Source organism: Nerophis ophidion, linkage group LG01, assembly GCF_033978795.1.
Source record: "Nerophis ophidion isolate RoL-2023_Sa linkage group LG01, RoL_Noph_v1.0, whole genome shotgun sequence".
Classification (NCBI taxonomy): Eukaryota; Metazoa; Chordata; class Actinopteri; order Syngnathiformes; family Syngnathidae; genus Nerophis; species Nerophis ophidion.
In genome coordinates, this window is record NC_084611.1 from 39580365 (window position 1) to 39605964 (window position 25600).

At 41.4% G+C, this 25600-nt stretch overlaps 1 protein-coding gene across 6 annotated transcripts in view; it reads left to right on the forward strand.

Annotated features, from left to right (window-relative positions):
- LOC133554076 (membrane-associated phosphatidylinositol transfer protein 2-like) overlaps nt 1–25600 on the forward strand; it is a 183902-nt gene that overhangs the window by 69692 nt on the left and 88610 nt on the right. For all 6 annotated transcript variants that reach the window (XM_061902462.1, XM_061902486.1, XM_061902478.1 and 3 more), the window contains exon 2: nt 13874–14113. In XM_061902462.1, coding sequence (XP_061758446.1) covers nt 14036–14113 — 78 coding nt within the window. In that variant the 5' untranslated portion in view covers nt 13874–14035. The remainder of the gene's footprint in view (nt 1–13873; nt 14114–25600) is intronic.

Genomic DNA, 25600 nt, shown 5'->3' on the forward strand with positions numbered 1-25600 from the left:
TAACATTGAGACCAGCTATTTTAGTTTAGTATTTCATATTTATTTCCTTGAGAAGTCAAGTTAATGCCTTTACTGTGAATGTTCCAGTTATGTAGTCTGTTTACCTAAACCACAAAGAGGACAGAGCATTAATTAGAAGCAGCCGACAATTAGATAAAGGATGTTTTTTTGATGTGGAAAAATAGGGGTACAACGGTACAGGTAACCCACGGTACAAACTAGGGCTGGGCGATATGGCCTTTTATTAATATCTCGATATTTTTGGGTCATGTCACGATACACAATATATATCCGGATATTTTGCCTTAGCCTTGAATGAACACTTGATGCATATAATCACAGCAGTATGATGTTTCTATGTGTCTACTTTAAAACATTTTTTTTTTTTTTTTTTTTTTTTCTCTGCTTGCGCTGTGGTAGGCGGCTGCATCTCCAGTAGCTCTGTAGTGGTACATCTTTTAAACCTATCTTTTATCTTATATTTTATCCTTAATTATAATTATTATTTATTATATCTTACAAACATATATTTTATCTTTTATCTTTTAGCTTTTATCTTTTTTATGTTTTCCTTGAAGACAGTGAATCCCTGTATATATCCAATGGATACTTTTGGCAGTTTTAAAAGACCAGGAAGCAGCTTTCTTTCTTATTCGAGAGAGGAACTGCTCAGTCTGAAAATGATGGGGCGAAATGGTGTTCGACACTCCATTCCAGCGGAGCTAAGGAAGAATCCTCAGGGCTGCAAAGCGGGAGCTAAGCTAAAGGCTAAGTGTGAGGAAAATCGACGGCGCTACAAACCATCCATTCCTTCCGTCATCATGGGGAATGTGAATTCGCTGCCGAACAAGATTGATGAGCTTCATGGACTAAAAAACCAGCGTGCGTATCGAGAGAGCAGCCTACTCATCTTCACGGAAACATGGCTAAACCACCTGCTACCGGATGCTAACGTGGACCTGCAGGGATTCACCGCAGTGAGAGCTGACAGAGACACGAAAGCATGCGGGAAAAGAAAAGGTCGGGGACTCATCATATATGTTAACAACCGCTGGTGTAACCCGAGACACATCTCTGTGAAGAAAGCCTTGTGTTGCCCGGACCTGGAGCTACTAGCTGTTAGCCTTCGGCCATACTATCTGCCGAGGGAGTTCAGTCCCGTGATCTCCCTCTGTGTTTACATTCCCCCGAGGGCAGATGCTGCCAATGCATGTGAGATGATCCACGCCATCACATCAAGGCTACAGACAAAACATCCTGAGGCTTTTTTCATCATTTCTGGGGACTTCAATCATGCTACTTTGGACTCAACATTAGCTGCTTTTTACCAGGCTGTGGATTGTCCCACGAGAAACAACAGGACAATTGACCTACTGTATTCTAATGTCAGGGATGCATACAAGGTCACACCCCTACCCCCACTAGGGAAGTCTGACCACAATCTTGTTCATTTGCGGCCAAAATACACCCCCATGGTCCAAAGACAGCCTGTTAACACTTGCTATGTGAGGAAGTGGTCCCCTGAATTGGAAGATGCCCTCAGAGACTGCTACAACACCACAGACTGGGACGTGCTGCTTCCACAGGGTGAGGACATTGATGGGCTGACTCACTGTCTCACAGATTACCTCAACTTCTGCGTGGACGTGATCTGCCCTGCTAAGACTGTTCGGTGCTACCCTAATAACAAACCCTGGGTAACACAAGAAGTTAAAGCTGTCCTCAACAAGAAGAAAGCTGCCTTCAGGAGTGGAGACAGGGAGGCAATGAGAGCAGCACAGCGTGAGGTGAAACGACGCGTGAGGGAGGCTAAGGACAGCTACAGGAAGAAACTGGAGCAGAAGCTGCAGCAGAACAACATGAGGGAGGTCTGGGAAGGTGTGAAAACCATCACAGGCCACAAGACAAAGACCAGAGCTGTTGTGGGGACAATAGAGAGGGCCAATGAGATGAATAACTTCTTTAACCAGTTTAACCAGTCCGTGTCCTCTCCGTCCCCCACTTCCCATCACAGCCAACCCCTCTTCTGCTCCCCTCAACGCACCTCCCCTCCAGCCATGGGAGCACCCCCCTCCACCACCTCTACGCAGACATTAGTCATCTCTGCGGACCAGGTCAGAGGTCAACTGAGGAAGCTACAGCCAAGGAAAGCAGCAGGCCCAGACAAGCTGTGCCCCCGACTCCTGAAGACCTGTGCTGTAGAACTGGGTGAACCACTTCAAAGGGTCTTCAACCTCAGCCTGCAGCTGGGAAGAGTGCCCACCCTCTGGAAGACGTCATGCATCGTTCCAGTTCCCAAAAAGAACTGCCCCAGTGAGCTGAACGACTACAGACCAGTGGCGCTCACCTCTCACCTAATGAAGACATTGGAGCGGCTATTTCTCAGCCTCCTCAGACCACAGGTGCAACATGCCCAGGACAGCCTGCAGTTTGCGTACCAGGAAGGTGTTGGTGTGGAGGATGCTATCCTTTACCTGCTACATCGAGCCCACTCACACCTGGATAAGGGAAATGGCACTGTGAGGATCCTTTTCCTGGACTTCTCGAGTGCCTTTAATACCATCCAGCCCCGCCTCATTCAGGACAAGCTCTACAAAATGCAAGTGGACCCGTGCCTGGTTGCCTGGATTTCGAACTACCTCACCGACAGGCCACAGTACGTCAGACTGAAGGACATCACGTCTGACACGGTGATCAGCAGCACCGGAGCACCGCAGGGAACGGTGCTGGCCCCTCTTCTCTTCACCCTGTACACCGCTGACTTCTGCTACAACTCAGGGCTGTGTCACATCCAGAAGTACGCGGATGACACAGCCATCGTCGGGTGCATCAGGGACGGCAGAGAGGAGGAGTTTCGGAACCTGGTGAGGGACTTTGTTGTCTGGTGCCACACGAACGTCTTGCAGCTCAATCCGTCAAAGACCAAGGAGCTGGTCATTGACTTTGGGAGGTCGAGTCCACGGTCACAACCTATTGTGATCGAGGGAGTTGAGGTACAGACCGTGGACTCATTCAAGTACCTCGAGGTTTTGGGTGGACAATAAGCTGGACTGGACTGTTAACACGGACCACCAGTACAAGAAAGGACAGAGCAGGCTGTACTTCCTCAGGAGACTGCATTCCTTCAACATTTGTAGAAAACTCCTGTGGATGTACTACCAGTCTGTGGTTGCCAGTGTTCTGTTCTACATGGTAGTGTGCTGGGGGGGCAGTACATCTAAGAAGGACAGCTCCAGACTTGAGAAACTGATCAGGCGGGCCGGTTCTACAATCGGAATGAAACTGGACTCACTGGTGACGGTGGCAGAGAAGAGGACTGTGGACAAACTAGTGAGCATCCTGGATGATGCCAGTCACCCTCTGCATAGCGTTATCAGTAGCCAGAGGAGCCTGTTCAGTGCTAGACTGCTTCATCCCAAGTGCAGGACTAATAGACTCAAAAACTCCTTTGTCCCACACGCCATTAGACTGTACAACTCCTCTCTGGGACGGGGGGCGGGGGGTACTAGGATGACAGGGGATGCAAAACATTAACAGTGCGATACGTTTTCATAACATGGTCACTACTGCCTACTTTGTCTTGTTATATTCCCATTGTTTTTATTCTTTTTGTAATATTTCTCTATTTTGTTTCCTTTTAAACCCCCATTATTTACCTTTTTTTTTTTTTGTTTTTGTTTTTTAAATTGATCTCAACTCTGTACACTGCTGCTGGAATTTTAATTTTCCTGAAGGAACTCTCCTGAAGGAATCAATAAAGTACTATCTATCTATCTATCTATCTATTAATATTTGCTCCTTTTAAACTTTCATGCAGAAAAGGAAATCACAACTAAGTCAATTTAGCAAAAGTGTATTTATTAAACAGTTATTAAACAGTGGCACAAACATTCATGTCATTCCCAAAACAGAATGTGCAAGATTGTTAAACATTTTAAAACGAGCTATTAGTGCACTTTTGTGCATGATGTCACTAAGATGACATATCAAAACAACCCTTAATTAAAGTGCACTTTTTGTACAAAACGCCACTACAATAGTTTGAAACAAATAAATTGCACTTTTGTGCATGATGTCACACAAGATATTTCAAAAACTGTCAAATAAAAATGAGCTGCATAATAGGAAATCAAACAGTGTATGTATGTCCTTCTTTCTGTGGTAGGTTCCTGCGGAGGTTATCTCCTTCTGTTGTTGATTTTCTTTTCATACGGTGTTGATGTGGAAATTGTTGCTTCGGCATTTTGTTGGTGTGACACCGAACAGAGATGGTGACATTCAGTTTCAAGCACTCTTCATTCTCTAGCGGGTCACTTTTCAAATGATGCTACACATTAGCAGTGCTGCTACTTTTTGTAGCGACGCTTTTGCCGCATAATTGTTCAACACCTTCCCGCTTGACGCCAAACCACCGCCAGACAATGCTTCCCGTGCTGTTTTTCTTGGGAATTAATTATTCCTCCATTTCTTACCAAAGTGGCACCTTCTCTCTCTCGTATTACCACTCGTGACGCAACGTTAGCATCACAGCTAATGCTACCCATGTAGCTACCTCTCTGCTCGGGGAGGGCGTGTGACGTTGCACTTGTGATGTATGTAAGAAGGTGCGCTTGTTTTAAGTCTCTGTGAGAAGGAGAGACAAGAAAGAGTGGGAAACACATGTAGTGTAATGCCCGCAGCTAAAAGCAACTGTGTGAGAACACATATTTGATTACTAGAATAACAAGATATAGTAATTTTCTATATCGCACAGAGACAAACCTGCGATATATCGAGTATATCGATATATCGCCCATCCCTAGTACAAACTACACCTCGATGTTTGGGCCAACATTTCCCCCACCAAAGATATTTATTTGTTTTACTTGCATTGTGCACTAAAACATCAGTATCACTGGTATACTGAATACTTTTTGAATTATTTTTTGTCAACAGTTACTAAACTTTTTGAAATGTCAAATTGCTTCTTATGCCTGTATTATTTGTATCCATTAGTGCTTCTCACAAGGGGGTTGGCAATTAATTGCAAGCAGGAACCCAAATTGTGGATTTTTAAAAACTCAAATAGCTTAAAAGAAAATATATTAAAGAGCCGTTTCAATTTGAGGGAGTGTAAAATAATGTTTTGTAACACAAATACAAGTGGCCATGGATGAAGTGCTGGCTGTCCAGAGTTGGGACCCGGGGTGGACCGCTCGCCTGTGCATCGGTTGGGGACATCTCTGCGCTGCTGTCCTGTCTCCGCTCAGGATTGTCTCCTGCTGGCCCCACTATGGGCTGGACTCTCACTATTATGTTAGATCCACTATGGACTGGACTCTCACTATTATGTTAGATCCACTATGGACTGGACTTTCACAATATTATGCTAGACTCACTCAACGTCCATTGCATCCGGTCTCCCCTTGGGGGTTTACCACATCTGCGGTCCTCTCCAAGGTTTCTCACAGTCATGGACTGTACTCTCACTTTTATGTTAGATCCATTGTGGACTGGACTGTCACTATTATGTTAGATTCACTATGGATTGGACTTTCACAATATTATGCTAGACTCACTCGACATCCATTGCATCCGGTCTCCCCTTGGGGGTTTACCACATCCGCGGTCCTCTCCAAAGTTTCTCACAGTCATTCACATTAACATCCCACTGGGTTGGGAGTTTTTCTTGCCCTTATTTGGGATCTGAACCGGGGATGTCGTTTTGGCTTGTGCAGCCTTTGAGACACTTGTGATTTTGGTCTATACAAACAAACATTGATTGATTGAAGTTTAACGATCATTAAGGGACAAAATGTTTTTTTGCATAAACAGAAAAAATGATTTGAACTAAAAGTGTTTTGGTACATGTTATATCTGAATATTTTAATCTAGGGAAGGGTATCGTTTAAATTTTAACTGATGCTAGTATCAAGTCAGTGCTTAAACCGTGTCCAAACCGAAGAAAATGTAAAACATGCAAACTTTTATGGAAATTTGTGACAATCAAATTGAACAGACTAGTAATTGAAATATGTCAATAATGTAGATTATATAACTAAGGAATACATTCAGAAATAAGAAATACAATCGACAATGAATAGTCATAATTATAGAAGCAATGTAGAACTTTTAAAAAGTACAATAAAATACTTACTTGTGTTGTAATTACAGATGTCCAATAATGGCTTTTTTGCCGATATCCGATATTCCGATATCATCCAACTCTTAATTAGCGATTCCGATATCAACCGATACTGATATATATACAGTCGTGGAATTAACACATTATTATTCCTGATTTTCTTGTGATGTCCCGCTGGATGCATTAAACAATGTAACAAGGTTTTCCAAACTAAATCAACTCAAGTTATGGAAAAAAATGCCAACGTGGCACTGCCATATTTATTATTGAAGTCACAAAGTGCATTATTTTTTTTAACATGCCTCAATACAGCAGCTTGGAATTTTGGACATGCTCTCCCTTAGAGAGCATGAGGAGGTTGAGGTGGGCGGGGGTGGGGCGGTGTATATTGTAGCGTCCCGGAAGAGTTAGTGCTGCAAGGTGTTTTGGGTATTTGTTCTGTTGTGTTTATGTTGTGTTGCGGTGCGGATGTTCTCCCGAAATGTGTTTGTCATTCTTGTCTGGTGTGGGTTCACAGTTTGGCGCATATTTGTAACAGTGTTAAAGTTGTTTATACTGCCACCCTCACAGTGACCTGTATGGCTGTTGAACAAGTATGCTGTGCATTCACTTTCGCGTGTGAAAAGCCGTAGATTTAATGTGATTGGACCGGCACGCAAAGGTAGTCAGTGCCTTTAAGGTTTATTGGCGCTCTGTACTTCTCCCTATGCCCGTGTACCACTCCCTACAGCGGCGTTTTAAAATGTCATAAATTTTACTTTTTGAAACCAATAATTTTTGATATTACATTTTAAAACATTTAGCGGACATCTCTAGTTGTAATGTTTAAAGCTCAGATTATCAAGGGTTCCTGAATGCAACCTCGCTTACCCTAACTGTCGTTGGTGCATAATGATGAAGTGCTGTGTTGTTATGGTAAATGTATGCTAAATATGTTATGAAGGCTGCTGTTGGCATGTTAAGGTCGACAATAAAGTTTAAAAAGAATCCCAGACTCTATGTTCTTCTGTCGGGACGCTACGTTACTTACAAAAATGTCACTTGCACATTATTACTGATAATCACTTGTTGCAGGTGGATGAGTCTGCATTCGCTGGAGCACCGCAATAAGACGCCGGTAATTTTTTATTTTCTTCGTCCAGTTACAGTACTACCGTGCAAATTGGGGCGGTATAGCTCGGTTGGTAGAGTGGCCGTGCCAGCAACTTCCAGGTTTGATTCCCGCTTCCGCCATCCTAGTCACTGCTGTTGTGTCCTTGGGCGAGACACGTTACCCACCTGCTCCCAGTGCCACCCACACTGGTTTAAATGTAATTTAAGATATCGGGTTTTACAATGTAAAAGCGCTTTGAGTCACTACAGAAAAAGCGCTATATAAATATAGTTCACTAATTCACACACAAATTAGCACTGGTGCTATTATGGAACTGGGTTTCGCTGCCCATCGCAAGTTAAATCAGGGCAAATACATATACAAAAAGTGTGATTAAAAATATTTAGTTACAAAAATGGGAGTCCATATTGAGAGCGGAATTTTTTCATTGCGGTTTTTCAAATTGAGTCTTTGGACAACAATATGGCAACTTAAACCCAGATGTTACAGGTGTCCTGGCCGACCCATTGATGATAAGTCTTAAACGGATCTCTGTGACTGTAACCCTTTTAACTCTGCTCATACATATTTTATTTCTGTATAAACGGCAGTGTCACAGATGTGTGAACAAGGTTGTCCTTGCATTTACATTTCAGAGGTGGTATCAACGCCGTAACAGGAGTGGTATGATGTCCGTATTCAAGAACGTCATTAAGTTGCTACACAATTTTGATCAGATCGTTTGATGCTGTATAAAAGCACACAGTTAAACATAATATCCCGCTAAGTTGGGTTCTGTATAAAAGGCAAAGGCGAAGAAATGCTGGTAGGTCTGTTCCAGTTATCGCGGTATGTACCTGCTGAAGAGGCTTAGAACAATGACAATATTATAATTCAGCAAAGACAGAGGAAGTAATAAATCAAGTCACCAACAATGGTGAACATTCTCAGCATGTTTTGCCATTAGTACAATTTTTTATCCCTGTTATGGCACAAAAGTGATGTTTTTTGTTCAAAACCCAAAACCAGTGAATTTGGCACGTTGTGTAATTCGTAAATAGAAACAAAATACAATGATTTGCAAATCCTTTTTAACTTATTTTCAATTGTATAAACTGCAAAGGCAAGATATTTAATATTCAAACTGAGAAAGTATTTTTTTTTTTTTTAATTGTCATCAACTTAGAATTAAAATGGCAGCAATGCATTGCAAAAAAGTTGGCACATGGGCATTTTTACCACTGCACGACATGGCCTTTCCTTTTAACAACACTCAGTAAACGTGTGGGAACTGAGGAGACACATTTGTTAAGCTTTTCAGGTGGAATTATTTGCCATTCTTGCTTGATGTACAACTTAAGTTGTTCAACAGTCCTATTGTGGTATTTTAGGCTTAATATTGCGCCACACATTTTGAATGGGAGACAGGTCTGGACTACAGGCAGGCCAGTCTAGTACCCGCACTCTTTTACTATGAAGCCACGCTACTGTAACACGTGGCTTGGCATTGTCTTGCTGAAATAAGCAGGGGCGTGGGTTTCCAAGTCCATGCGGTGATATCCTTTACACACTGATGTCGGTTTTTCATGCAGTACCTACCTACCGCCTGCGGGATCAAATGTCACAGGTATTCAATGTTGGTTTTCAGCCTTGCCGCTCAGGTGCAGTGAATTCTCCAGATTATCTGAACCTTTTAAAATAGAATAGAAACAATCTTTGTCATTGTACATTATACAACACAATTGTAAGCAAAAACTAATTTAGTGCAAATTCATAACTACACATTAAAACATAAGAACATAGCTAAATAGATAAAAATACCCAGCACACAGCTCACATGCACAGTCATTATTGTCTTATGTGCAGCGACACTATTGCTCTTGGGTGAAAAGTGTTCTTAAATCTGTTTGTCCGGCATTTTATTGTCCTTTTGATGATGTTACAGACCGTAGATGGTGCAATAGCTTGTTGAGAAATGTTCTTCCTAAACAATTTGCTCACGTATTTGTTGACAAAGTGGTGACCCTCACCCTATCCTTGTTTGTGAATGACTGAGCATTTCATGGAATCTGCTTTTATACCCAATCATGGCACCCACCTGCTCCCAATCAGCCTGTTCACCTGTGGGATGTTCCAAAAAAGTGTTTGATGAGCATTCCTCAACTTTATCAGTCTTTTTTTTGCCACTTGTGCCAGCTTTTGTGAAACATGTTGCAAGGCATGAAATTCCATCCATCCATTTTTTTACCGCTTATTCCCTTTGGGGATGCGAGGGGCGCTGGTGCCTATCTTAGCTCTGATCTGGCGGAAGGGGGTGTACACCCTGGACAAGTTGCTACTTCATCGCAGGGCCAACACAGATAGACAGACAACATTCACACACTAGGGACCATTTTAGTGTTGCCAATCAACCTATCCCCAGGTGCATGTCTTTGGAAGTGGCAGGAAGCCGGAGTACCCGGAGAGAACCCACGCAGTCACGGGGAGGACATGCAAACTCCACACAAAAAGATCCCGAGCCCGGGACTGAACCCCGGACTATTCCGGACTTTCGTATTGTGAGGCAAACCAACTAACCCCTCCACCACCGTGCTGCCCACATCAAATTCCAAATGAGCTAATATTTGCAAAAAATAACAAAGTTTTCCAGTTCGAACGTTAAGTATCTTGTCTTTGCAGTCTATTCAGTTGAATATGGGTTAAAAATTATTTGCAAATCATTGTATTCTGTTTTTATTTAGGATTTACAGCACGTGCCAACTTCACTAGTTGTGGGTTTTTTAGATGAATTAAGAAGCACCACCCCACTAAGTACTGTCCCACTGCAGTTCTTCATTTTCCGGATTGAAGCGCCACATTAACACACACATCAAGTTTTTTGTGCCACTCACAGTTTTTGTTAATAGAAACCAAGACAACAAGCAATTTTACTACTATTACCACTACTATTTTTTTGTGTCACTTTTGATATGGTTTTGTTACGGTTTACTTGCTTTTTTTTTTTTTTGTGACTGTATTGTTTTGCATTCAATCAAGCCCTGTGACATTTTTTTCCCTTTTTTTTAAGTGTGAACGCTGGAGAGGTCCTCGGGAGGTGATCTTGTGATCACTTCCTGAGGATCCTTGATGCCGAGGAATATTCATCCATTTTTCTATGGTCAGGATAGCCTGCTGATCCTGAGCCTTTTTGATTGATTGATTGATACTTTTATTAGTAGATTGCACAGTACAGTACATATTCCGTACAATTGACCACTAAATGGTAACACCCGAATAAGTTTTTCAACTTGTTTAAATCGGGGGTCCACGTTAATCAATTCAGGGCAGGACGGATGGATATATATATATATATATATATATATATATATATATATATATATATATATAAGTGTGGGATACTTCTCTTGTTGCCTTATTTGTATTTGACTTTATTAAATGTATTTATATTATCATTTGGTGCAGCCGGGCCGGAGCAAGAGGGGATAGAAAGAGAAAAAAAAGGAAGACAGAGGGGGGTTTGTGGGGATAAGAGGGGGATTAGACAGAGAGACAAAAACAACAGCAAACACAACAATAACAACAACAACAACAATAGAACAACACTGTGGAGAGGCGGAGCCGTCGAACGAGCAGCGGGGCAGGGCACGCTGGAGCCCGGCCCAAGATAGCGGTAAGGAGGCGGAGAATGCGGCCGAGCGTAGAGGCGGGGCATGCCGGGAGCGACGCCACGATCGAGTTCAGGTGCGTGGATCGCGCACCTGCACACAATCGGTGAATCTCCTCGCTGTATAAAAGGGCAGCAGCAGAGGAGGGCGAGGAAGAAGTAGTTGGAGAGCCCACAGCAGTGCAGGAGGAGTGAAAGCGACATAGAGCGAGCCGCAGACGACGACGACGTGGGCGGCTGAAGAGTGGATCGAAGAGCAAGCAGAAGAGGAGGAGCTGAAAAGCGACCCGACCGCAGACAAGCTTGTATTGAGAAATAAACAAGAGACAAACCTGCTCAAGCATGTCCTTCCTTGATGGTCTTGGGAACCCGCACAACGGCTAGTCTGTCACATTTGGTGCCCAACCCAGAAGGACGATTGGAGGCGAAGGAGGACAATCTCCTCTGGGCTCTTGTCGGCGCGGTCACTGAGCTGGCGGCAGGCAGCCGGCAGCGGCTCGAGGAGTCCCGCCAACAGTTGCGGCTCCTGCAGGTGCTGGTGGACAAGGTGGGGGGAAGTGGCGAGTGCCCCCCCCCCCCCCCCCCCCCCAAAGAAGTGGTGGAAGAAGAAACGGTGAAAGAAGTTGTGGGACGGTGGAGCACGAACGAGAAAGACAGACAAAGACACTTGCTGAAAAGCACAACAAAAAAATACTTTTTTGCAAAATAAAACAGTGTTGTAACCCGGAACTGAACTGTCATGTCAGTGCTTGGTGGTCCGAGGAACCCTGATACAATATGTACAAATGATGGTAAAAGTGATAGCAAAGAAGCAGTTAGTGAAAAAAATAATAATATAGAAATGACAATGAGCATTTTCACACTACAACTGGAGCAATACAAATACCAAAAGAAAAAGCGCTATTGATAATGAACACTACCAATAATTTACCTCTATAATCAAAAATACAGTTGTTTAAATGCAACAATACATATACATAATGATAACTAGAGATAACAAAAAAAAGGATCTTTAGAACTGTACATGCAAGACTGCTTCATTCTCCTCTGTTGATGATATTGAAAGCATCTTACCTGAACTTCGCTCTCCTGGTTCCTGCTTCTTGGTGTCGCCATTATTGCTGCCATGCGAGTTTGTGACATATTATACTGTATAAATGTACTTACTTAAAAATGCAGACATTTAGTTGTATTTAGTGTTAAAACATATTATATGGCTCTCACGAAAATACATTTTAAAATATTTGGCTAAAATGCCTCCCTCAGCCAAAAAGGTTCCCGACCCCTGCTGTAAACCTTGAGTTGTTACAGTTCCTACAATTGACCACTAAATGTTAACACCAGAATAAGTTTTTTAAGTCGGGGTCCACGTTAATCAATTCATGGTACAAATATATACTATGAGCATAATACAGTCATCACACAAGTTAATCATCATAGTATATACATTAAATTATTTACATTATTTACAATCCGGGGGGTGGGATGAGGAGCTTTGGTTGATATCAGTACTTCAGTCATTCACAATTGCATCAACAGAGAAATGGACATCGAAATAGTGTAGGTCTTACTTAGTAGGATATGTACAGCGAGCAGAGAACATAGTGAGTTCAGATAGCATAAGAACAAGTATATACATTAGAAATACATTCGATTATTTACATTAGGTTATTTACAATCCGGGGAGATGGGATGTGAATGGAGGAGGGTATTAGTAAAGGGTTGAAGTTACCTGGAGGTGCTGCCTGGAGGTGTTGTGGTGCACGTACAGTAGATGGCAGTATTGTCCTGTGTAAGAATGTCACAACATTGGTGTTTACTGTAGACAAAACGCTTTACGGTAGACGAAAACGTGACTGCTGTTGTTGTGTGTTGTTACCATGCTGGGAGGACGCTAATGAAACTGCCTAACAATAAACCCACATAAGAAACCAAAAACTCGCCCTCGATCATTCTACAGTTATAACGTCATTGGGCAGACACGCTGTTTATATCGTGGGAAAGCGGACGTGAAAACAGGCTGTCCTGACTCAGGTCCGCATGGAGCTGGAGGGGGCGTGGCCTTCAGCTCCGCCTGAATTTTGGGAGGTTTTCCGGAGAAAATTTGTCCTGGGAGGTTTTCGGGAGAGGCGCTGAATTTCGGGAGTCTCCCGGAAAATCCGTGAGGGTTGGCAAGTATGGTTCTAGTGCACCTCTGTCCTCAAGTGTGCATGTGAGTGTGTATGAGTGGATGTGTGCCTGTATGAAGGGTTTGCGTGAGCAAAGTATGACTGTTCTATGTCATTTTAACCGGTAAAATTCAATAAAATATATTTGCAAAAAAAAAAAAGAGCAATTTTCGTAGAAACATTTCGTACAATGACGTCTGATGATTTGTTCTTTCCATCAGACTTGTGCAACTAACACGCCGCACACATGTTGCCCATCTATAACTCATCCCACCGCCGCCCACTCTCACCCGACGCTGGGTGCTATTTGCGCAACCTTAATCATGCGCCAGGGCGGAGGGGCCCTCTTACCACGTTATGTAATCGCTCCCCACTAAACTGTAATCCCTCTTATGCTGAGTAAGTCCCCCGACATGTGACGGAGCTGAATGTTCGGGCGATTGTTAGGGACCGTCGGCGAAGGCGGCTTTTGCTCTCCGGCCACCCGCCCCCTCACACACACGCACGCACGTGTATAAGTAGAGAAGTTTTAATAGGGAAGTGCGTTACTTGTGAGATGCTGGATGGAGAGTGGATGCTGGAAGCACAGATGCAGCACACTGTGAGCCTCCACTCCTTGGAATTGTATCCCCTGCCTGCTTTTTTTTCTTTCTTGTTCCTCCTATGAGTGATGGATGCTGTTAAAAAAGGACTTGAGGCTGTTAAGGCGATGCTTTCTCTCTTTCTTTTTTTTTTTACCTATGTTGATGGGTTGTCGTTAATCGATTATTTTCCAAGTACGTTTCCGTCCTTAACGCCCACCTCTCTTCTTTCTTCCCACACAGGACCCATCAATGTGGACCTCAGCGACTGATTTGACGAGTCGCTTGTAGGAGCCTCCGGAGTTTTCTCCTGTCCTTCCCTTTCCCTTCCCTCCTCCCCTAACCCACCCTTCCCTTCATCCTTTTCCTTTATCAGTCCTTTTCCACCCCCCCCCCCCCTTCATCATGCTTATCAAGGAGTACCGCATCCCCATGCCCATGAGTGTGGAGGAGTACCGCATTGCCCAGCTCTACATGATCCAGGTGAGGTGCCACTAGGGCTGAACGATATGGCCTTTTATTAATATCTCGATATTTTTAAGCCATATCACGATACATGATATATATATCAATATTTTGCCTCAGCCTTAAATGAACACTTGATGCGTATAATCACACCAGTATGATGATTCCACGTGTCTACATTAGGGCTGGGCGATATATCGATATACTCGATATATCGCGGGTTTGTCTCTGTGCAATATAGAAAATGACTATATCGTGATATTCGAGTATACGTTCTCACACAGTTGCTTTTAGCTGCGGGCATTAAACTGCATGCGTTTCTCCCTCTTTTTTGTCTCTCCTTCTCAGAGAGACATAAAACAAGCGCACCTTCTTACATACGTCACACGTGCAACGTCACACGCCCTCCCCGAGCAGAGAGGTAGCGACATGGGTTACATGACCTGTGATGCTAACGGTGTGTTGCGAGTCGTAATACGAGAGAGAGAAGGTGCGTATCTGATAACAAATGGAGGAATAATTAATTCCCAAGAAAAACAGCGCGGGGTCCATCGTCTGGCGGTGATTTGGCTTCAAGCGGGAATAGCTTCAACATTTATGCGACAGAAGCGTTGCTACAAAAAGTAGCAGTACTGCTAATTTGTAGCATCATTTGAAAAGTCACCCGCTAGAGAATGAAGAGTGCTTCAAATTGTGCATGTCAACATCTCTGTTCGGTGCCACACCCACAAAATGCCAAAGCAACTATTTCCACATCAACACAATAGGACATATACTATTGGATATGCAGCTCATTTTAATTTAAGTTAAAAAGTTAAAGTACCAATGATTGTCACACACATACTAGATGTGGCGAAATTATTCTCTGCATTTGACCCATCCCCTTGTTCACCCCCTGTAAGGTGAGGGGAGCAGTGGGCAGCAGCTGCATGCAAGTTTAAAATGAGCATATATTAATGTAGTATGTATGTAGACACATAGAATCATCATACTGCTGTGATTATATGCATTAAGTGTTCATTCAAGGCTAAAGCAAAATATCGATAGATATATATATATCGTGTATCGCGATATGGCCTAAATATATCGAGATATTAAAAAATGGCCATATCGCCCAGCCCTAGTCTACATTAAAAACATTCTTGTAGAAAGGGAAACCACAATTAAGTCAGTTTACCAAAAGTGTATTTATTAAACAGTTATTAAGCAGTGGCACAAACATTCATGTCATTTCAAAACAGAAAGTGCAAGATTGTCAGAGACATTTTAAAACAAGCTATGAGTGCACTTTTGTGCATGATGTCACTAAGATGACATATCAAATCAACACTAAATTAAAATTTACTTTTTGTACAGAACGCCACTACAATAGTTTAAAACAAATAAAGTGCACTTTGGTGCATGATGTCACACAAGATATTTCAATAACTGTCAAACAAAAATGAGCTGCATCACAGGAAATGAAATAGTGTATGTCCTTTGCTATGTGGTACGTTACTACGGACGTTATTCAATTCTGTTGTTGACTATTTTTTTCATACGATCTAGAAATGGTTGCTTTGGCATTTTGTTGGTGTGGCACCGAACGGGGATGTTGACATGCAGTTTCCAGCACTCTTCATTCTCTAGCGGGGGACTTTTCAAATGATGCTACAAATTAGCAGTAGGTGCTACTTTATCGCTTTTGCCGCACACTTGTTTGACATCTTCCCGCTTGAAGCCAAACCACCGCCAGACGATGGATCCCGTAGGGGTGTAACGGTACGTGTATTTGTATTGAGCTGTTTCGGTACGGGGGTTTCGGTTGGGCATGCGGGCGTACCGAACGAGTTTGTAAGCAGAAGTCTTCACAAGCTGCTGTGCTTTCTGCCTCTGTCTCAGCAGCAAGCATTGTCCCGCCCACACAACCATCTGATTGGTTACATACAAAGCCAATCAGCAGTGCGTATTCAGAGCGATGTAGTCAATGCTTCAGCGTCAAGCAGCAGGGGAGCAGCGGACAGGGTACTCCCCCCAAATTATAAAAAAACACTTCCCAGTCACAACTATTACAAACATCACTATGAGCCCGTTGATCTTCTAGAAACTTAAACTGCAGCTCAGCTACCTCACAGTATAGGCTTGCGGTGAAGGCTAATTAGAAACTTAAACTGCAGCTCAGTTAGCTCACAGTATAGGCTTGAGGTGAAGGCTAATTAGCTTTTAGTGTAACGTTAGCTCATGTTGCTGTGTGTGTGTGTGTGTGTGTGTGTGTGTGTGTGTGTTTGTGTGTGTGTGTTAGGGGCACTGTTATTTTATTGAACTCCATTGTGTTCAGGGATGAATAGTCTCTCCTATTGCTATTGTACTATTTTTTTCAGCTATAGTTACATTAATCATTAGTAATGTAGCAGCCTAGTTTTGAATGGCAGGGTCTCTGCTATCACATGTTGATAAAAATATAACATTTACATAATAAAAGTAAACTACAGGCTTCCCAAATGCTGTGATAAATTAAGCATGATGAGTTGACTTGAAACTGTTTAATGTTGCACTTTTTATGTGTAGAAGAAATGTTTTTTTCATGTTATTTTATCAAAGCAACAACTTGAGGCAGTTTAATGTGGATTAACGCGGGCAGAATTATTATAGTGTTCCCATTGTTAAAAGGATAAAACCATTGTTTACAAATTTGGTAAATAATATCCCCCAAAATTTATATTTTGTTGTTTTCATACTGTACCGAAAATGAACCGAACCGTGACCTCTAAACTGAGGTACGTACCGAATCGAAATTTTTGCGTACCGTTACACCCCTAGGATCCCATGCTGTTTTTCTTAGGAATTAATTATTTCTTCATTTGTTACCAGATCGGCACCTTCTCTCTCTCGTATTACCACTCGCACCACTCCACTAGCATCACAGCTAATGTTACCCATGCTGCTACCTCTCATGCGAGGGCGTATGACGTGACAGTATGTGATGTATGTAAGAAGGTGCGCTTGTCAGTGAGGAGAGACAGGAAAGAGTGACAAAAGCCTGCAGTGTAATGCCTGCAGCTAAAAGTAACTGTGTGAGAAGGTATACTCAAATATCACGATAGTCCTTTTCTGCATCGCACAGAGACAAACCCGCGATATATCGAGTATATCGATTTATCGCCCAGCCCTAGGTGCCACCATCACCCATACAACTCTAGCCCCGCCTTTTCCTCATCACGTGATCGCACACTCCCAGCAGTGTGACCAATTGTGGAAAACTTGAGTGCTTGTCAAACTGTATGATGATTCTGTTGGTAGTGGAGTAACGGAACAAAGAGGGCTTGTGTGCTGCTCAGATTATCCAATTTGAGCTCTCTGAAGCTCCTACCCGTCACAGGCTGTATGTTTCCTCTTGAGGAGGGGGGGGGCACATACCGCAGTGTTTGTGTTTAAGGGTTTCAGGCCACTGCAAACTTTAGGGTCAAAACACTTAACAGTCAGGAGGGTTTTTTTCTATTCATCAACAGCTTTAGAATTTTTTTCCCCCTCATTTGGTGTAAACACATGCTGGGGAATTTATTTAATCCAGCAGCACTGCCAGCTAATACACAGAAGACGCCGACTCAACACCATCATAACATTGTGCATTATTTAACGGCAGATGCGTGCCGAACATTTAGCAGGCGTGTTAGTGTTGCTGTACTTGAAATGAAAACACGTCCGGACTGTTTTGATCAGATTTAAGCGTTTTTATTGGGAAGTAGTGCGGCTTTCATTGTAATACAATAGTACCTCAATTTATAAGCTTAATATGTTTAATGATGAAGCTCTTAAGGCATAACACTTGTGTCTCTCTTGTCTTCCATTGGAAATAATTGATAATTGGTGCTCTACCGGCAGCAGGTGGGACAGTGGCTATTGTAAATGCCTCACAATTCGAAGGTCAAGCGTTCGATCCTGAGCTCGGGGTCTGTCTGTGTGGATTTTGCATGTTCTTCCCGTGACAGCATCTTCCCTCTGGTAGTTTTATAAAGTATCCATCCATCCATTTCTACCTCTTATTCCCTTTGGGGTCGCGAGGGGCGCTGGTGCCTATCTCAGCTACAATCGGGCGGAAGGCGGTGTACACGCTGGACAATTCGCCAACTCATCGCAGGGCCAACACAGATAGACAACATTCACACTCACATTCACACATTTGGGCCAATTTAGTGTTGCCATCAATGCAATGATAATGTAAACCATTTACCTCGGAGAGTGGACTTCTATGGCAGTGGTTCTCAAATGGGGTACGCGTACCCCTGGGGGTACTTGAAGGTATGCCAAGGGGTACTTGAGATTTTTCAAAAATATTCTAAAAATAGCAACAATTCAAAAATCCCTTATAAATATATTTATTGAATAATACTTCAACAAAATATAAATGTAAGTTCATAAACTGTGAAAAGAAATGCAACAATGCAATATTCAGTGTTGACAGCTAGATTTTTTTGTGGACATGTTCCATAAATATTGATGTTAAAGATTTATTTTTCTGTGAAGAAATGTTCAGAATTAAGTTCATGAATCCAGATGGATTTCTATTACAATCCCCAAAGAGGACACTTTAAGTTGATGATTACTTCTATGTGTAAAAATCTTTATTTTTAATTGAATCACTAGTTATTTTTATATCTTTTTTTCCAAATAGTTCAAGAAAGACCACTGCAAATGAGCAATATTTTGCACTGTTATACAATTTAATAAATCAGAAACTGATGACATAGTGCTGTATTTTACTTCTTTATCTCTTTTTTTCAACCAAAAATGCTTTGCTCTGATTAGGGGATACTTGAATTAAAAAAAAATTCACAAGGGGTACATCACTGAAAAAAGGTTGAGAACCACTGTTCTATGGTATCTCCTTCCAGCTGGCTCTCCGTCAAAAAAAACATCAGCAGCTGTTATATCTTTTCATGTATAAATGCCTGCCGATTATATATTACTTTAACTATCTTGGCTCATGTTTTTAATGACTTCTTTTTTCAAACTCAATGAATATCAATAAATATGTCTTTCACACTCACTTTCTTCCTTCCCATGCTTGGAAAAACAAAATTATGTCGAACTTTAGCTGTAAGCTTATACTATTGAGTAAGACCAAATGTTTTGGTCCCACCTTACGGGTTTTACCGTGGCATTTGCTATAACAACTAACGGCACTGATGCTTGCTTGCAACTTAAAGCATAACAATTAGCCGAAAGGCAGCTCTTATCTCAAAAAGTGGGGCACTTTTAAGTGGAGGTGCTACTGTACTTGGAATTTCACAATTGTTATCATAATTTCACTGATGCCAAGTCAGAAAATATTTGGAAATAAGCATTATTTGTTCAAGGGTGGAGTTGTGTCCATAATTAAACGTTAATCATTAGCTGTACAGGAAATGTTTTAAGTACCAGTAGAGTTAAAAAACAAGTTGCCTCTTTATTGAAGCTATTATCATGTATATCTGATTTATGACACCAAAAAGACTTCCAAAGTTTGCAAATAAATAGATGTGATCAAAATAGTAACAATCTCATGGTGATTCCCGAGCCGTTTTCAGAGGTAATGAGGAAACCAGTCACATGATCTGTGACGTTGCGCTAGAAACCACAGAGCCCAACCCCATCAACAACAATTCTAATCAGGCAAACTTTGTGAGAGCCAACGATTAATTTTGGAAAAAATATAATCCAGAACATTATATTTTTGAGCCCGAACACAAAGAGGATGAGAAATACGTTTTAAAAGCAAGAGTACTAAACGGATGCAGCTTTATTCTAACACTATTGTATCAGCAGCATTTCTAGGTGCTAAACATACAAACTAACCATAATACAACAAAAAAATTATTTAAAATTTCTACACTCATTGGGATAACGACAAACTCGACACTCACATGTTTCCGTTTGGATGAAGATTCAATCGCAAAAGGCTGCTGTACTATTTCTTTTTTTATTGCCATATATGGGTTTTGATTGATTGATTGATTGAAACTGTTATTAGTACATTGCACAGTGTCAAAACGTGGACTTTGGGGGTTTGTTTTTCCGGAAGGTAAAGGAAAGTTGGCGCCCGCAAGGTGTGAAGGTAAAGACATCTTTTATTTTAACACTATAACTACAAAAAAAAAGTCAAACAAAAGGCGCGCACAATGGCGGAGAACAAACTTGACTAATTAAAACAAAAACTAGCACAAAGGCAAAACTATGGACAAAAAACAAAACTCAATAGCTGTGACATAAAAAAAAACGAAAACTTACGTGGCATGGGCAGGAGGGAAACTATGGACAGTATGATTAACAGGCATGGCATGGCATGAAGGGAGTAGTGGGAAAGTCGCTAGGCTGACTCCCTGGCAACTTTCGGTTTAAATAATAGACATGATTAGTGAAAACAGGTGTGCGAGTGCAAAACGTGAGACAGGTGCGTGACAGGTGAACACTAATGGGTTGACATGGAAACAAAACAAACAAGGAAGTGCAAAAACAGGAACTGAGTGTCCAAAAAACAAACAGCACATGGCCAAACAAAAACATGATCAACAGACATGACACACATTACAGTACATATTCCGTACAATTGACCACTAAATGGTATCACCCGAAGAAGTTTTTCATTTTGTTAAGTCGGAGTCCACGTAAATCAATTCATGGTACAAATATATACTATCAGCATAATACAGTCATCACACAAGTTTATCATCATAGTACATACATTGAATTATTTCCATTATTTCCATTCCGGGGGGAGGGATGTGGGTGGGGGGAGGGGTTAGGTGTGGTTGATATGAGCACTTCAGTCATCAACAATTGCATCATCTGAGCAATGGACATTGAAACAGTGTAGTCTGACTTGGTAGGATAATAGGGGATATCAAAGTTGACCAGCCTCTCGGTTCATGGCCACATTTTTCTACAACCAAGTGAGAAATGCATTAAATTGTAATCTAGAATTGACTTTTAGCAACTTTGAGACGAAGTAGAACCAACCGCCGGTTTGGAGCGTCAACAATAGCAGCATAAGCTAGCATTGGCTCATTTGATTGATTGATTGATTGATTGTAACTTTTTTTAGTAGATTGCACAGTACAGTACATATTCCCTACAATTGACCACTAAATGCTAACACCCGAATAAGTTTTTTCAACTTGTTTAATTCGGGGTCCACGTTGATCAATTCGGCTAAAAATAGGCCGTCTTCGTTGGCGCTTATAATAACACAATATCACTCATGTTTGGTCAATTTTCAGGATACAACATGTAAATATAGTGTTGTTAGCGGTTTCTGGAGGTTTTTTGAGGCTATAATGGGTGCAATAGAGCAGTGGTTCTCAACCTTTTTTCAGTGATGTACCCCCTGTGATCATTTTTTCAATTCAAGTACCCCCTAATCAGAGCAAAGCAATTTTGGTTGAAAAAAGGAGATAAAGAAGTAAAATACAGCACTGTCATCAGTTTTTGATTTATTTAATTGTACAATAGTGCAAAATATTGCTCATTTATATTGGTCTTTCTTGAACTATTTGGAAAAAAAGATATAAAAATAACTAAAAACTTGTTGAAAAATAAATAAGTGATTCAATATAAATAAATATTTCCACACATAGAAGTAATCATCAACTTAAAGTGCCCTCTTTGGGGATTGTAATAGAGAACTTAATTCTAAATATTTCTTCACAAAAAAAGAAATCTTTAACATCAATATTTATGGAACATGTCCACAAAAAATCTAGCTGTAAAGTGTCAACACTGAATATTGCATTGTTGCATTTCTTTTCACAGTTTATGAACTTACATTCATATTTTTTGAAGTATTTTTTCAATAAATATATTTATAACGGATTTTTGAATTGTTGCTATTTTTAGAATATTTTTTAAAAATCTCACGTACCCCTTGGCATACATTCAAGTACCCCCAGGGGTATGCGTACCCCCATTTGAGAACCACTGCAATAAAGGACCATTGAGCTGTTGACTCCACCGTTAGCTATTTATTTATGATTTAGAATGCATAAAAAAGCCAAGCTTATCTGTTTTACATCCATCCATCCATCCATTTTCAAAATGACTGACTACATTTGTGGCATTTTGTGATGTTGGGGTGTAAGGGTAGACAAAAAATTTGGTTCGGTACTTACCTCGGTTCAGAGGTCACAGTTCGGTTCATTTTCGGTACAGTAAGAAAACAACAAAATATAATTTTTTGGGTTATTTATTTACCAAATTTGCAAACTCTTCCACCAAAAATATTTTTCTTAGTGAAATATTTGATGTGAAGTAATCGGAACCTTGGATAGGTGAATAATTCATAATAACATTGATCTTGATTCAATATTATGTTTTGAGCAATGACAGTTAGAAAGAAAAAAAAAAGCTTTGTTTTATTAGTCAACATTGCAACTTTTTCCAATTTACATTTAGCCTTGAAACTTTTTTATTTCACTTTTGTTTATGTTTTTGTTTATTTTAATAGTATTTTTATAATGTGCTATGGGCCTTTAAAACATTAGCTGTGGGCCACAAATGGCTTCCGGGGCACACTTTTGACACCCCTGCTATAGAAAATAAAATATAAAATCTGATAAATCTATGGGTAGAAAGCAGAGCCTGGCTACGCATGCGCATTTATCATAACTCTCTCTCTCTCTGCCCCTCCCTCACGAATGCTGCTGCGTGCACAATTTGTTTTGTTTTTAACCCCTTCCTAACCCTGAACGTACATTGAAAATCCACGCAACCCTAACTTGAAATGCCGGACATTTGAGGCATTTAAGAAACTCCACCAGGACAGCCCCCAAAAGAGAACATATCCGGAAAAAAGAGGAGGTATGGTCAGTCAATTGTAGCCCGGTCGCTGCTAGCATGCTGTGTGTTGTGCCTCGGTGTGCATTGTTTACACAACGTGCGGTACGCTACTTAATATGTCCGTGTGGAAACTTGTTCGGTACACCACCGAACCGAACCGAAACCCCCGTACCGAAACGGTTCAATACAAATACACGTACCGTTACACCCCTATGAGACGGTATTTCTACATACTATGCAGATTGGATTACATACGGTTAAATGGATACAATGGCTTATTGGATACAATGAAACGCAATTATAGAATACAGTTAAAAAAAAAAAGATACAAATATGTTATCGGTATCAGTCTTGAGAGGCAGGAAGGTTTTTGTTTTTCCTCCAGGTGGCACAAAATACAGTTAAAAAAATAAAATAAATAGATACAAATATATTATCGGTATCAGTCTTGACAGACAGGAAGGTTTTTGAGTCTTTCTTACCTCCAGGTGGCACAAAATACAGTAAAAAAAAAAAAAAATTGATACAAATATGTTATCGGTATCAGTCTTGAGAGGCAGGAATGTACCTGCAATATTGTGCATCCCTGAAATTTTTTTTAGCCCTTATGATTTGTGATGATATAAATTAGCGCCTTCATTTTGTTCCATAACTGTAAATGGTATTTGTAGCACCCCCCATGGGATGTGGTCAAAATGCTTGTGAAGTAGGGCTGGGCGTTATGGCCTTTTTTTAAATATCACAATATTTTTAGGCCATATCGCGATACACAATATATATCTCGATATTTTGCCTTTGCCTTGAATGAACACTTGATGCATATAATCACAGCAGTATGATGATTCTATGTGTCTACATTAAAACATTCTTCTTCATACTGCAATAATACATGCTTATTTTAAACTTTCATCCAGAGAGGGAAATCACAACTAAGTCAATAGACCAAAAGTGTATTTATTAAAGAGTTATTAAGCAGTGGCACAAACATTCATCTCATTTCAAAACAGAAAGTGCAAGATTGTTAGAGACATTTTAAAACAAGCTTTGAGTGCACTTTTGTGCATGATGTCACTAAGATGACATATCAAAACAACACTAAATTAAAGTGACTATTTGTACAGAACGCCACTACAATAGTTAAAAACAAATAAAGTGCACTTTTGTGCATGATGTCACACAAGATATTTCAATAACTGTCAAATAAAAATGAGCTGCATAATAGGAAATCAAATAGTGTTCGTCCTTCGCTATGTGGTAGGTTACCGCAAGCATTATCTCCTTTTGTTGTTGACTATTTTTTTCATACGGTGTCGATGTGGAAATGTTTGCCTCGGCATTTTGATGCTGTGGGCGTGTGACACCGAATGGAGATGTTGACACGCGGAGTAATCACTCTTCATTCTCTAGCAGGTGACTTTTCAAATGATGCTACATATTAGCAGTAATGCTACTTGTTGTAGCAACGCTTTTGCCCCACACTTGACAAATTACGGTTGTCTGTTGGACATATTCCCACTAGAAGCCAAACCACTGCCAGACGATGGACAACCTGCTGTTTTTCTTGGGAATTAATTTTTCTTTCAATTGTTATAAGATTCGCACCTTCTTTCTCTCGTATTACCACTCGCACCACCGCTAACGTTACCCATGCTGCTACCTCTCTGCTCCGCGAGGGCGTATACGTATGTGACGTATGTAAGAAGGTGCACTTCCTGTCTGTGAGAAGGAGAGACAAGAAAGAGGGAGAAGAGCCTGCAGTGTAATGCCAGCAACTAAAAGCAACTGCGAGTGTACGTATACTCGAATATTACGATATAGTCATTTTCTATATCGATATATCGCCCAGCCCTATTGTGAAGACATGCCAGCATACTGAACTGAGGTCACAGTGACGTCTGACTGGTAGTGCCGAAGTCTCGCGTGACCACAAGTAGCGTGCGTTGCGTTCACTAACTTCGGATTCATTCAACTTAAAAGGTTCTTCTATACCTCATTATTTCCTCTGGCTGTTTGTCATCAGTGTTTCGTGAGATAATCCGCTTTGAGCTGTAGATGTTTGGGAGCGTGACTCAGCAGCTCATGCCCCAAAGTATTCAGACATTTTTTTCCCTTAACTCGTGTTGCACCACACAATTTCTGCAGCCCCATACACTTCTCTTTTATTTCCTACTGTAGTGCATGCATAGAAGGGGAGTTCTTTCATGAGTGGCCCGTAGTTACCTTTCCCCCTGACCTCACCCTTGCTGCACCGCCTCATTGCTGTGAGGTTTCGGTCTCCATGGCAACCGTGACATCAGCAGCAGTGTGTTGGCGGTCAGGAGGGTTAAATGAAGGGAGGAAATAGACGAGGAAGAGAGGAGAGAAAAGTTCTGCATTCTGGGTTTAGCTGATGCCTGTAGATACCCGCACTCCATTGCCGCCTGGTTACCTGGGCAACTGCAGCATTTAAGGCCTCCTCACCTTCCTGCGAGCAGTGTATAGATGAAGCGTATAAGAAGGCCTGGCCATACGTTCTCTGCTCCCTTTTTGCTTCCCTTTAACAATGTCTCCAGTCCTCTTTCGACAACTCATTTCCTATTCATCATCGCCGCATTGGGATTTTCATGCGCCAGGGATGTGTGAGAAATGAAATATGGTCGCGTCTCGTTCCCTCGCGCGCATCCATGGCGTTCTGTTGACTGTGTCTGCGGAGAGAAGTGAAAAGCTGCATCTCAA